The sequence below is a fragment of the Pelodiscus sinensis genome, chromosome 22 (genome assembly GCF_049634645.1).
Source record: "Pelodiscus sinensis isolate JC-2024 chromosome 22, ASM4963464v1, whole genome shotgun sequence".
NCBI classification, from domain to species: Eukaryota; Metazoa; Chordata; order Testudines; family Trionychidae; genus Pelodiscus; species Pelodiscus sinensis.
The window spans coordinates 12212029-12226246 of record NC_134732.1 but is presented as its reverse complement, the minus strand read 5'-3'; the positions used below and the strand labels follow the sequence as shown (position 1 = coordinate 12226246).

Sequence of the window (14218 nt, the reverse complement as noted above, 5' to 3'; positions counted from 1 at the left end):
TGTGGCTAAGCCTTTAGATCCAAGCTAGGGATGTTGGCAACAAAGCAAAGGAAACAGAGACCCTGGGGGAGTTTGCAGGTGTCAGCTATTAAGCATCATTAGGAGAGGGGGCTATTTGACAATTCACATAATCAAAGGGAAAAAGAGCACCAGGTATTTTATTCTCATTTCTATGCAAAGTTAATGGCAAGTGCATTTCCCTAAACAAGCGCAGTGTTGCCAGAAATAATTGATAGCTAGGAGACCCCTCTTCTCTTTGGAGCTTTATCCAGCAATTTTTTCACCAGCAAATCTTCCATTAACTTCAGTGGGACTACTCATGGGCTGAAAGTTAAGGATACATTTTAAGTACCTGGCTGAAAGATTTCAAGAAGTGACACTTACAAAGGAATTGGTAGCAATAGCTGAAGCACTGTACTGTGACTTAGGAGACATGGGGACTAGTCCCAGCATTGCCAACAGACTGCTGGTTGGCTTTAGGTAAGTCACATCCCTGTTCAGTGCCTCAGTTTCCTCATGTGCTAAAAACTGGGATACAATACTGTTGTCATTCTCAAAGCACTTAGGCTATGTCTACACTGGTGCAATCTTGTGCCAGAAATATGCAAATGAGGCTAAGTGTGGAATATCGCTGAGCCTCATTTGCATACCTAATGAGCCGCCATTTTTGCAGAAGAGGCTCTTGCGCTAGAAGGAGCTGTCTACACTGCCCCTTCTTGCGCAAGAAAAACCCTCTTGCGCAATGCCGTTATTCCTGAAAATAATCAGCATAGCGGCATTGCGCAAGAGGGTTTTTCTTGCGCAAGAAGGGGCAGTGTAGACAGATCCTTCTAACGCAAGAGCCTCTTCTGCAAAAATGGTGGTTCATTGGGTATGCAAATGAGGCTCAGCGATATTCCACGCTTAGCCTTATTTGCATATCTCTGGCGCAAGATCGCGCCAGTGTAGACATAGCCACAGAGATCTGCTGGTAAAAGGCACTAATAAGATCCAGGTATTATTATGATGTTGCTTACACAAATGGAGTTGACCCTGATATACACTCACTACTACCAATAGTTTCAAAACAAGGGCAGGAATGGATCTGTGTAGAGCAGGGATTGGCAACCACAAATAGTGGCTGGGCTGCATGAGTGGCCCTTCTTCACCACGGTGGGCTGCAGCAGCCAGCTGGCCACTGGAGTTCCACCTGCAGCCCCTGGACTCCCTCTTTGCTCCCTCTCGCACACTGGGCATTGGAGCCCCACACTTATCTATGCTTCCCCCTCCCTCCCAGCCAGGGGTGAAAATAACTTACATTTCTTGCAGGTACTATCCTATTGCAACCTGAGTCCCTGCCAGCTCTTTAAATAGCTCTCTGCTGGCTTTTGCCAGAGTTCTGCCAGGTCTTGCTGGAGCTGCACACCGGGGTGCACCCCCTTACTTTCACCTCTGCACCCAGCACTTTCAGAGTACCCAAGCTGGAACGTTGCAAACAGCTGATTCACAGTGTTCCAGTTCTGGGAGGGAGGGGGAGGAGCAGAACAGAGTGAATCAGACAATTTGTAATTCCAAAAGTCCTGGGAGGGAGGGAGAGGTGTAGGAAGTGTGGGGCTCTGGTGCCCCAGTTCATGAGAGGTGAATGGGGAAGAGGGATGAGCCAGGGAGTCTGTGGGCTGCAGGTTGCCCACCACTGGTGTAGAGTGTTTTTGCAATAGATCTGTAGCACACCTTTGAGCAGCCAAATACTAAACTCCCAAAGAATGACTAGAAGTCCAGGGTCTCCTTTCCCTGCTATCTGACCAATCCCATTATGTTTTCAAACCAGAATCACCTATGTGTTCTCACTTTAAAGCAAAGGCAAAAACAAGCTCATGCACACCTGGCTATGAAAATTAGAAAGAAAAACACTGAACAGCTTGTACTAGTTATTTCCTTAATGTAGCTCACAAAATACATCAGATTAGCATTTATTGCACATGTAAGTAAGGTTTGTTCTTGTAGCAGAAATTGCTTCGGTGTACATTGGACTGGATCTACCTGATTGTATTGCATTTCGAGACATTGCCTCTTGTTTTTATCTTAGCATCTTTTTGCTGTCTTGTTTCTGTGGGGGTTATTTCATCCTCCCTATACTGGTGCCTACTTCTTTTGCTTTTCCAAGTTGTGATGCAAACCCAACGGAAAGCCTCCCTAGCATCAGCCTCCCCTCTCTCTCTCTCTCTCTCTCTCTCTCTCTCTCTCTCTGCACCCCCCCCCCCCCATCCCTTTACAAAAGGGCCCCAAATTTACATTTCTCACACGGGCATTTGTAGAGTGTAAGGAACACAGGAGCAAGTCCAAGTGCCTCAGACATTGGATCCCGATTCTCCATTCACATCACTGTAAAAGACTGAAGAACCACACCATCTGACTTTCCCAGCTTCTTTAAGAACAGAGGTGGCTAGTAAAAAAGCAGCAGCCCTCCTAGCCTAATCCCTAGTATGCATGCCCGCACCTCTAAATATACCTGTACCTCCACAGATATCAGGAAATCACAGCCACAAATCACCATTCACAGCCAATAGGAGCAGTGGGAAGCCACATAGACTGGGACACCACTTCCCACAGCTCCCATTGGCTGTGAACAGCAATCTGCAGCCAATGAGAGCTGTGATCACCCAATATCTGCAGAGGCACAGGTAAACATTAAAGCAAGGGCCTGTCAGAAACACACCTGGGCAGACCAGATCTGCCCACTCCTGTGTAAGACCCACAGCTCAGCAAGGTTCTTAAGCACATACCTAACTTTAAGCACATGAGAACTCCCTCTGAAATCAGTGTAGCTGCTCATGAATTTAAGCACCTTTTGGGCAGAGGCCTAAAGCCCTGTGTACATTTATGCATTGTATAAACAATAATCTTGCCAGTTTGGTGCCAGGGCCTTCTCCTTGGCAGCACTTGCCCTCTAAATCAGCCTTCTTTTGATGCTCCATCTCCTTAACTCGCCTCTATTTTGTAATCTAAGATGAAAACATCTTCTTCCCCCTTGCCTGCCCCTCTTAATTTTGCTCTCCCTCTACTATACTTTTTATTTTAACTTTGTAGCTATTTAATGTAACTATACAATAGAGTGTAGACTCTAGTTTGCATGAAGGATTATTTTTGTATCCCATATTTCTATTATTTTGCTTGTTTCAGAGTCAGCTGTGTTAGTCTGTTTCAGCAAAAGCAGCAAGGACTCCGGTGGCACCATAAAGACTAACAATGTTATTGTGGCACCAGAAGATTTACCCAGTGGTGCTTGGGTCCTTAACTCAATTAATTTTTGATTTTCTTCATGTAAATCATTGCTCTGGGATAGAACTCAGGGTGAGGGGTTCAGTATACAGGCTACCCCAGGGAGAGTCCAGCCCTCTTTCACGGCAGCAGCTTAGGGTCTGGTGAGAAACACCACTCCATGGCTTCCACAGCTCCAGCAGGCACACCAGGCGTAAAGGTGCACGTCCCACAGCCAGGGCAGATCCAGGTTCATCTGCCCCCTGTGCATCCCAGCCAGAGTGAGGAATGCAGCAAATTATGCACTTTCCCCTCACTCCCTGAGGAAGGGGAACAGCCAACAATGTTTTTGTGTAAATTGAGGGGGCCTTCAATCCTGCCTGCCCTTCCTGAACGGTGGCTGAGGGGTGGAAGGCTGGGGTAGTCCTGGGCTAAGTTCCCTGTAAGCTGCATGGCTGCATGACCATGCAGCTGTTTTCTGAGCTCCACTCAGAAGTTCAAAGCAGGGAGCTCAGCTGACTAGCCGGGGAAAGGACATCATTTCCCTAAGCAAGCAGCTAAGCAGAGTTTGCTGCCTGTTTGAAACTGAGCAGCTCAGAACAAGTAAAAAGTGAGATAAGGAGGGAATAAGTGGCTGAGAGAAGGAGTAGTGAGTAGTGTTCCCTCTAAGCTAAGCACTTGGCTGGCTGCCCAGCAGTGTTCAAATGCTGCCCCGCTGATTAGCAGCCGGCACTATGTGTTTCTATTAGTAGTGCACATCCACACATGCCTTAGTGCACATACTAAAATTTATTCTGCACATGGATGGAAATAATTAGAGGGAAAATTGGGAGGGAAGGAGTAATTGGCTGAGTGGGAGTCAGAGGAGAGTGGAGTTTGGAGAGTCCCATCTGCAGAGGAGAGAGAGGCAGGAACTCAGCACTCTCAAGCCTCCTGGGAAGGGGGAGATAAGGAGCTGACTTCATGGGGTAAGAGGGAGAAAGTGGGTGCTGGCATTGGGGTGAGGTGGAAGCAGGGGGGAATTTCTTTGTGCTGTGAGGTGAGGGAGGTGTGGATAATTTGTGCTTTAGCTAGAAGTTAGGACAGAACAGACTACTGGTGCCTTCAAGTTTGAGAAGCAGGATTTTATCCCAGCCGACACCTGAGCAGGGGGGAGCAGATTGCACAGGAGTAGGTAAGGGAAAGGGGGGTGCTGGCATCTGTGCAGTGAAGTGGAGGTGAGTTTGTTTCTGGTGTCCCTGACTCACTTGCTGCAGTCCTCTCTGGCTGGCTGGGTTGGAGGGAGGGGGAAGCAGTCTGCATGGGGTGGGTGTGTGCCAGGACATTGCATGATTACATTTCAAACAAAGTTTACATAGGTGTTAATGGTTTAAGGTAAGAAAGAAAAAGATTCTTTTAACAGAATTTGGTTGAGTGTTCCAGATATCTAAAACTCTGATCTTAATGATTTTTTAAAATCCTGTGTTACTAATTAATACATGGTATATAGTATTATAAGGCCAAATCTTTGCTGTATGGTAGAATTCTGGCTCTTATGTGTCAGAAGTAGCAAGTACTAGGTGTGATACTAGTTGTTTTGTAGGATGAAACCTTATTTGCAAGCTCTTTGAAACATGCATCTGTCTATAAACCCTGAAGCCATGTGTTAATTTGTTCTTGGGCTTCTACTCTTTGAGTTTTGTTAGTCTCTTAAGGTGCTACAGGACCATTTGTTGTTTTTTCAGTTACAGACTAACATGGCTACCTTCTGAGTTTTTGAGTTGGTGACATACACAAGGGGAAAGTTTCAAACTAGGAGAATCTTTGTCTGTTTTTACAGCACGGTTCCTAAACATTCCCCAGAGAAACTGTATAAGCCTTAGTGAATGCCTCTTACTCTCCTTTCCAGTATCAGTAAATATTGTATTAATCATGCTCTCCTTGCAAATACTATTTCTTGTTGACTCATAGATTTGTTTAGCATGTTAAAGCTGAGCAATGGGTGGATAACATGTGTTTTGGTGCATTTGTTAGCTTGAGTTGTTAGAAAGGATGATGATACATGTACTCCAAGGGTAGCGTTAATTTTTTTATTTGATTTCATATAAAATATAGTAATCATTGCTTTAATATATTTTCTTCCATACATATTGACTGCTTAATATATGTGTGTGTGTATTTTGTTTGTATTGGTGGTGCACATTCACACACTACCTTAATATTGAACATGCCCAAAAGAAAATTCAACCTGCCCCAGGATAGACCATGTTAGAGGGAACACTGGTCCTGCAGGGCACATACCCCCAGCCAGCCCCTTTCACCAGCCTGATTCTGGGGTTTTTTTTGTATGGTTTTATGAGACACAATTCCATTCCAGGCACATCTCATTTTCCTGGCACAGCCAAGCCCTGCCCTTGCTTTAAGATATGATAAGAGGAAGCTGCATGCCAAATTTGGTGGTCCCAGTTCTTATTGTATAGGAGGAATTATTGAACAAACAAATAAGCACACAGACAGACAAACTCAAATATACAGTAGATAAGCTTTTGTGAGATGCAACATAAGATGCATCTGATAAAGTGAGTTGCCACTCACAAAAGCTTATACTGTAATAAAATTGTTAGTCTTTAAGGTGCCACCAGAATCCTTTTTATTATTTTTTATGGTGCTCGTCCCAATAGTGGCTGAGCATCCCATAAGAAACACAAATGGGCTTATCCTCACAACAGTCTGGTGAGGCAGGGAAGTATTTAATATCCTCATTTTACAGTTGGGGAACTGAAGCACAATGAGATTAAAGCCAAAGGTTCTAATCCTGCAGACATTTATGTACATGCTTAATTTTGTAGTTGCGAGTGCCCCATAGAAATCAAAGGCAGCATCCATGGCAGTAAAGTTAAGCTTGTGCAAAGTGTTTAGAGCAGGGATGGGCAATAAAACAGCGGCAGTTCTCCAGGGTTAGCCCCTGGCGGGCCGCTGCTGCTATATTTTCCTGCACCTCTGCAGACACGGGCGATCGCAGCTCCCGTTGGCCACGACTCCCATTCACAGCTGCTGTTCCCAGCCAATGGGAGTGGTGAGAAATGGCACGGATTGGAATACCACTTCCCACAGCTCCCATTGGCTGGGAATGGCAATCCATGGTCAACAGGAGCTACAATCACCCGTACCTGTGGAGACACAGGTAAATATAGCTTTGGTGGCCTGCCAGGGCTCACCCTGGTAGATCCAGCCTGCAGGGTGATATTCGCTCCCCTCTGGTTTAGAGGATCTGGGCAGAAGTTTTTGAGAGTTTCCTCTGTCTTACGATGGCCAACTTAGGACCCCCTGTGCTGGATTTCCAGAAGTGCTGCACCCCAAAACTCCAGTGACTGGAAGCAGCGGGAGAAATAATGAAACTCAGGCCCAATGGATACCAAGTGAGGCACCCAAACCCAAGAGCCTCCTTTGAAAACTTTGGACCTACATCACACAGGAAGCATGTGTCAAAACAAAGAGTAGCACTCAGGTTTCCTGAGTCTCCACCCTGAGTCTTAACCACAAGTACCCATCCTTATTACTGGAGCAGGCCCATTAAAGTTGGGGGGTGGGCTCTTGTTCTCATCTGAGATTGATCCTGCAAGGAGCTGGATCCTGAGAAGGTAAATGCAAAGATAAAAATAAGAGCCAATATAATTCAGCAACTAGCTGGTACAACCTGGGGTGCATCAGCATCAGTGTTGTGAACAACTGCGATAGCACTAGGGATCAGGAACAGCCCTAGACAAGCTGTCGGCAACTGGTGCCCTAGGCAAAACATGTGATCAGCACGCGATCGGCGCCCCTGCCTCCAAAGCCCTCAATGGCCGTTTTTCCTGGTGCCTAGGCAACTGCTTAGCTCACCTGTATTGATGGGCCACTGTTAGGGATGTAATAGTGTAGTCAATTAACCAATTAACCAATAAGCAAAAATGTATAGGTTAATTCTATAGACTACATATATTTTCCCCTCCCCAACCCACTCCCCACCTCCCTGTCAGTACATTTTTAGCAGGCTGGCCAGCAGCCTGGCTCAGTCCTGGCTTGCGCCGGGTCTCAGACCTACCGCCGCTGCGGCTCTGCATTTAAAGTGTATTAGGAGCCAGGCAGGCAGGCAGCCCGGCTCGGTTCCAGTTTGTGCTGGGTCCAGGAGCTCAGAGCCCCTCAAACAAAGGCTGCTGCCACCCTGCGCTGCTTCCTCTGTATCAGAGGCAGCAGCACCGGGCAACAGGCAACCAGTCTGTGAGGGGAGCTGGTTTTTAAACCAGCTCCCCTCATGGACCAGCTCCTGCCTGGCACCCCGTGCTGCTGCCTGGAGTAGCAGGGTCCTCCTTGGGTGTGGGGCTGGAGGCACTGGCTGCTGGCCCCACCCCCAAGGACTATAGAATAGTTGGCTAACCGATATGAATTCATGATGTCAATCGACTATTCAATTAACCGATATTTAACATCTCTAGATAGCACTTCTGTATTTGGTACCTGAATATTGTGCATGAGACGCAGCCACATGAGACTTAGTGATGCCGCCCAGCTGAATGCAGTGATGCAATGCATCACTGAAACTCTTACATCGACTCCAACACCATGGCCACCAGTTCTAACATCACTGATATGCTGAACTACTGCAACAATCCATGATGCTCAGCAAAGCCAGGAGAACAGATGTCGTCCTATTCACCAAGACCTCAACAATGCCCCCCTCCACTGTCTTATGTCCCGTAAGCCTTTCTGGGAACAGTTACTTAGCCTCATGCAACCAGACTATGATCAGAAGGAGGCTTGGAAAACAGATTGGGCTAAATGGGACTTGAAAATTAAGCACCTTGTGCCAGATGCCTCCCCAGAAAGATCCTAGGTTTTGCCTTCTACAGACATGTTGGTCAATTCCGAACTGAATCCAAATCAACCATGATAGATGAGGACATCTAATGCAAAAATGGAAAATCCAGGACTTCCTAGTGTGTGACAGACCTTCAGATATAATAACAAACCTTAAAATATCACTGCAGCAGGACCATCCTTACCCATACCCAGAAAACACAGCTAGGTAGAGCACCTGAAAATTTGGGGCACCACTGGGTGTAAATATCCACCCACCTCTTCCTATCCCTGTTTTGGTGCTGTGGTTTCTGTGGAGAGGTTCTTGTTAACTTTTAAAAGTGAAAAAGCCTGCCAGATCTAACAGCAGAACACTGAACCTATGAACACTAAGCCATTCAAGTGGTAATAAATCCATGTAAGAAGCATTTGCCAACCCCAGGTATATACTGTCCATTTCGGAATTTGTGTTCGTCGACAGGACCTTAATTTAAAATGTGCTTTTAAAATATGTCGTTAGTACATTGCTAAAGATTACAAAACCACGTCTCTACAAAATCGTCATCTCCCTCCCACCCCTCAGCTGCCATCAGGCATGGGGGCACCAGTTTCATAGTACCGTGTAGGGTCCCATAAATCCCAAGGACAGCCACGTGAAGGAGGCATCACTGCAGTAAACTGCTATTCCTGATGTAGCCATGTGGTTCAATCAACTTCAGGTGAAATTGTAGCAGCTGCTGCACATCAACCATATGAAAGAAGATGACATTAATGAGGCTTCTAGAATGAGAAAGGACTGCTGGAGTGAGTGAGGAGTCCAGGATCAGGTCCTAAGAAGTGCTTTGTATTGTATCCACCAAAGCCAGATAAGTAAAGCACAGTCCAACTTCAGCCCATCCCACTCACTGTGAAAAAGACTGAAAACTGGAGCTGGTTGAAATTTGTCATTGAATTTATGGTCCCCCCACAGTGTGAACTGGCTTCTTCAGCCATATAGACATGGCCATGGGAACTGGCTAGTTTCAAGAATATGATGTTTGTTTTTGTTTGATGGGGTTTTTTTTGTTGTTGTTGTTGTTTTTTTTACTAATAATGAAAAAATGTTGGGAGGGGGTGTCACAACAGAAATCCAAGAAAGTTCAGTCTAACTTTTCAATCTTTGACTTGGGTTTTAGAGATTGTTTTCCAGGGTATTCTGTTTTAACTGCTTGTGCAATGCACCAAGAGTACATAAAATACTGTTAGCTGCAAATATTGTCAGTGGCAAGGCTTGCATGTCCTGAGATGGTCTTTCATTTATGAAATCTTTTTATTGTTTCTATAATGTTTTACAAATAAATACACATAAGAGGTAGTATTTTATAATCAGAGGTAGTATCATAGAATTGGAAGAGATCTCAGGAGTTATGGAGTCCAACCCCTTGCCCAAAACAGGACCAATCCCAATTAAATCATCCCAGCAGTCAGGGCTTTGTCAAGCTGGGACTTCAAAACCTTCAGGGATGGAGATTCCATCACCACCCTAAGGAACCCATCCAAGTAGATCACCACCCTCCTAGTGAAATAGTTTTTCCTAATATCGAACCTAGAAAACTGCATCCGAAGTGGGATGTGAACCCACACCTTCCCTCAGAGGGCAGAACACCACACTAAGGAAACAACAGTCTCTGGAGGTTGGTAGCTTAGACCACTCAACCACCCTGACAGCCACAGTATAGATGAAATGATTGTCTAGGGCAGCGTTTCTCAACCAGTGATAGGCGTCCTCTTAAGGGTACTCAAGAGAAGTCTCGGGGGTACATCAACACAACTGAAATTTGGAGAAAACTGACTTTTTGTTGTAAGTTTTACACCACTTTAGTATTTTTGTACTTTTTATAGCAAAAATTTCATTGCCTGCCTGGCTACGATTAAGTTCTTTAAAGAAATGTGTTGCAATGGTAGAAAAAATTGTGTGTGTCTGAAAACTGTAGGTACTAGGTTTACTTCTAATTTTTTTAAAGGGGGTACTTTATAAAAAAAAAGTTGAGAAACGCTGGTCTAGGGCCTGAATCACGAACCTGGAGTCCTGCAGGGAACCCCCACTGAAGTCAGGAATGACTATTGCCTTTAAAAGGGGACGGGTAGGAAATGATCCTGATAGGAGCTGAGCACCTTCTCCCCTACTTCTGTCCTGGAGCTAAAAGCCCCGATTCTGCAACAAGCTCCACGCAAGCAAACCCCTATGCATGCCCACAAAGGGTTCCATCCTGCTCTATCGGGGCCGGATCCCTTCTGGAAGCCAATGCGGAATCCGCGCAAGGCTCCAGCAGCGAGCGTGGCAGGATCGGGGCCGAAGCGTTGGCAGGATCAGGCCCACAGCTGATCGAACAGCAGCCGGGGGTGATGCTGTGCGAACTCCGGGCGGGCAAGAACATTTTACAGAGCACACGGGACTGAAAGGGGCTGCGAACAAGCGGCCGCCGCTAGGTAGCCTGTGAGCCACGTGCTTTCCCTGCCTCTCCAGGTGGGGGCCGGATCTCGCGCCGGGGGCGGGATTCTCCAGGACTCGGTCAGTAATTAATTATTCAGGATGTTTATTATTGCAACCCCCCCCCCCCCCGCGCGCACACACACACTCTTCCACCTGCTGGAGGGCGGAGGGGGAATCCCAGAAGCCGCCCCCAGTCCCGTCTCAGCCCAGCCCCCTCTCCCCGCACATGGTGGGCAGCTCACCTGCCAAGGAGGCAGCGTAGCCGCGGGGAAAGCAGCCTCCCCAGCCCGAGAAGGGCATGACCAGTGGAGGGGGCTCTCCTCGGTGTACGCCTCCCCCACCCCTCCGCTGCGCGCCCCCCCAGCCCTCCTCCTCCAGGGCAGCCCCCCACGCCCAGCCCGGCTCGCAGCCGCGGCTGGCTCCTCTCATGAGAACATTCCAGGCAGCAGCAGCTCCAAGTCTGTTAGGTATTTGAATAGCACAAAGGAACCGCCTTCCCCTGATTGGCCGGCCCAGGCTCTCCTGGGCGGGAGGTGGCTGCTCGTCAGGCCAGGCCGGGCTCGGCGATAGGCTGAGGGAGTCAGGGGCGGGGCCGGAGAAGACATATAAATAGCGGGGGCTGGGCAGAAAAGCGCTCATTGCTTTGCGCTCAAGGTGCGGGCGGGTGGCGAGGGGGTGGTGGCTGCACGGGGCGCAGCGGCGCTGGGCGCACGGGTGATGGTGATTCCCCTCGGAGCGCTGGCCGCCCCTTGAAATAAAGAAAGAAAGAGAGAAACAGCCCCCACCCGCCAGCAGCCTTGCTGTGCCCCAGCCCCTTCCCGGCCCGGGTGGATGCGGCCGGGGGCGTCTGGTTGCCAGCGCGGAGCGAGCAGATGCTGGGGAGCCGGAGGAGGATGGAGTGCGCCCTGGACGCCCAGAGCCTCATCAGCCTTTCCCTGCGCAAGATCCACAGCTCGCGCACCCAGCGCGGGGGTATCAAGCTGCACAAGAACCTGCTGGTCTCCTACGTGCTCCGCAACGCCCGGCAGCTCTACCTGAGCGAGCGCTACGCCGAGCTCTACCGCCGCCAGCAGCACTACCAGGAGCTCGGCGTGCCCCCGGGCTGCGCGCCCGCAGCCGGAGAGGTGCCCCCGGCGTTCAGCCCGCTCCAGTTGCCGGTCGAGCCGGAGGAGCGAGAGGCGAGCGCGCAGCAGCCGCGGGGCTGCGGGCTGGGCGGCGTGGCTGGGGCGGCCCTGGCGAGAGGCGGCGGCGGCGAGCTGCTGGAGGTGCCCGTGTGCGCTGCGCTCTTGCCCGCTGCGCCCCAGGAGGACGAGCCGCTGGAGCTGCAGCCCGGCCCGCCTCAGACGCCGCAGCCGGCGGTCCCTTCGGCGCTTTGCAGAGACTCTTCCCCCAGCTTCTACCGGGGCGGCGGCTGCGCCTCTCCGGGGCTGCTCTACCCGGTGCCGGCCAGCTGTGACTTCGGCAGCCCGGCGCCTCCGAGCGCCGCCAGCGCCCCGGCGCACTGTAGCAGCCGCACCACGGTGCTGGACCTGGACACGCATGTGGTGACCACGGTGGAGAACGGCTACTTGCACCAGGACTGCTGCTCTCAGTGCCCCTGCTGCTGCCAGGGCGCCGCGGGTCCCGGCGCCCCGCCGCCCAGCCCGGGCACCAAGCGCAAGTACTACCCGGGGCAGGAGGACGAGGAGGACGGGGACCCGGGCGGGGCGATAGTGGGGGGCGGCTCCCCCTTCGCCCCCTGCAGCAAGCGAGCCCGCTTCGAGGACTTCAGCCCCGAGCCGCCCCCGGACTCTTCCAACATCTCCAACTTGATCACCATCTTCGGCTCCGGCTTCACGGGGCTGGTGAGCCGGCAGCAGGCGGACTGTGAGCAGCCCCTCAACGGGCAGCTGTGCGGCAAGCAGGCGTTGGCCAGCCTGGGAGCCTGGACTCGAGCCATCGTAGCGTTCTAGGGGAGGGAAGGGGGAGCGAGCCGCGGGGCCCCTGAAACAAAGAGGGGCGGGCAGGCGGGCGGCTGAGGGGGAGGGGGGCCGCCGAGCTGATGTTTTATAAACTGTACAATAAAAAACCGCAGATCTCGGGACTTTATTTTTGCAGAGATGAGAAGCACCTATTTCCCTAGCGCGCGTGTCCGCTCGGGCTTTAGTTTGTCTTGAGTTCGGGGGCGAGTCCGGCCCGAGAGCCTGCCACGTGAGGCAAGGGGCTGCTCCCCGCAGGAAGCCGTGTGTGCCGGGGAAGAGTTTGGAGAGCGGCACTTCTCTGCCCCTGGAGGAGCTGCGTTTGCTGGAGGGGGTGGGACTGGGCAGGGACGCTGCAGGGGCCGTTGGACTAAGGGGGCCGGGGTGGGGAGGGGGGGGCTGCCGCTTTGGGCCCTAAAGAAAAAGGGGGAGTAAAGTGTGACCGGTTTTTTTGTTTTGGGTTTTGTTTTGTTTTTTGCATCGGCACCTTCAGGTCTGTGGAACTGACGCTCCTTGGATCCCGCGGGGCAGATCAGCGTTTGCACGGTTCGTGGCTCGCGGGGTGGGTTAAATCCTTCCGTCTCGCCCGTTCAAACTACTTAATTTAGTTCCATTTTTCTTCTCCCCTCCCCCGCCTTCGAAAGCCACCGCGGGTCAGCGCCACCCTCCAGCCGCGCGCTTCCTTGGGGAGCAGCCTTCCCCTTGCTTGGTGGTCTGCTTTCCTCCGTTCTTTTCTTTAAAAAGTCAGAAGGCAGAAATGAAAACATTTCAACTTTCCTCTCTTCCCAGAAAAGACCTGTCTGCTGCGACCTCTCTGTCTACCGTGTGTGCCGGGGAACACTGCAGAGTACAATAGCTTCCCTATGGGGGAGAAAGAAGGGCGGGTTTGTTTTACCCCTTCCACTCTTCTGCCTGCTCTATGGGACCTGTAGTCCTGCCGGTCACTGCGTTTGAAACGGACACTGTGTTTGGGGACACCCCGGCAAACTACATTTCCCATCATGCACAGCTCTGCAGCGCCCCTCCTTACCCCACCCTCGCTCTGTATTTGTGTACCTTCACCTAGGTGTGTGTGACTGCCACAGGTAAACGTGTTAACACTACTTTTAACGTCTCTTTGAATGTGGTGTGCTGGGGTTTTTTTGTTTTGAGTTTGACTGTTCTGGTTTCAGCCTTCCAAATCATAAAACCAGCATTGCTTGGTCTTGTGACGAGATCGGGGGCTCTAGACTTGCCCCCCTTTATTTTATTTTTTAAAAAAACCTTTTGTTGTAAAAAGGTATTGGATTTTTTTTCCAGCCCTGTCATCCCAACATTCACAGTATAAGCACTATGTGTACTAAGGACGCGTTGCCAAACGTTTGGGGTTTCTTTCTTTTCTTTGTATCCCTGTATTTTTGTGCAGATTGAATGGTATATCACCGGGTAAAACTGTTCAGATTTGTTTAAATTTATAATCTTAATAAAAAGTCCATTATAAAGCTGGTGGTGGTCTCTTCAGTGGCCTGAACTCCCTAACCTCCAGAGCTAGGCGCAGAAGGTTTTGCAGCGAGTCAGGATGAAATCGCTCGAGCTCGGCTCTGTGACCCCTTTATACAGACAGGCTTTTCCATTTCGGCTGGAGCTATAGATCCACCCTACACTCTTCGCAGGGAATATTAGCTAGACCAGAGCCTGGCCTTTCTCTCCTGGAAGGAGCTGCCAGAAATCTTTAATTTTTTTTTTTAAGCAGAGG

At 50.0% G+C, this 14218-nt stretch overlaps 1 protein-coding gene across 1 annotated transcript; it reads left to right on the top strand.

Moving 5' to 3' along the window:
• The first annotated feature begins 11157 nt into the window (after positions 1-11157).
• Positions 11158-13964, top strand: IER5L (immediate early response 5 like). The gene has a single exon (XM_075905349.1). It carries the CDS (start codon positions 11398-11400, stop codon positions 12475-12477), a length of 1080 nt encoding a protein of 359 aa, XP_075761464.1. The 5' UTR covers positions 11158-11397; the 3' UTR covers positions 12478-13964.
• The last annotated feature ends 254 nt before the right edge of the window (positions 13965-14218 follow it).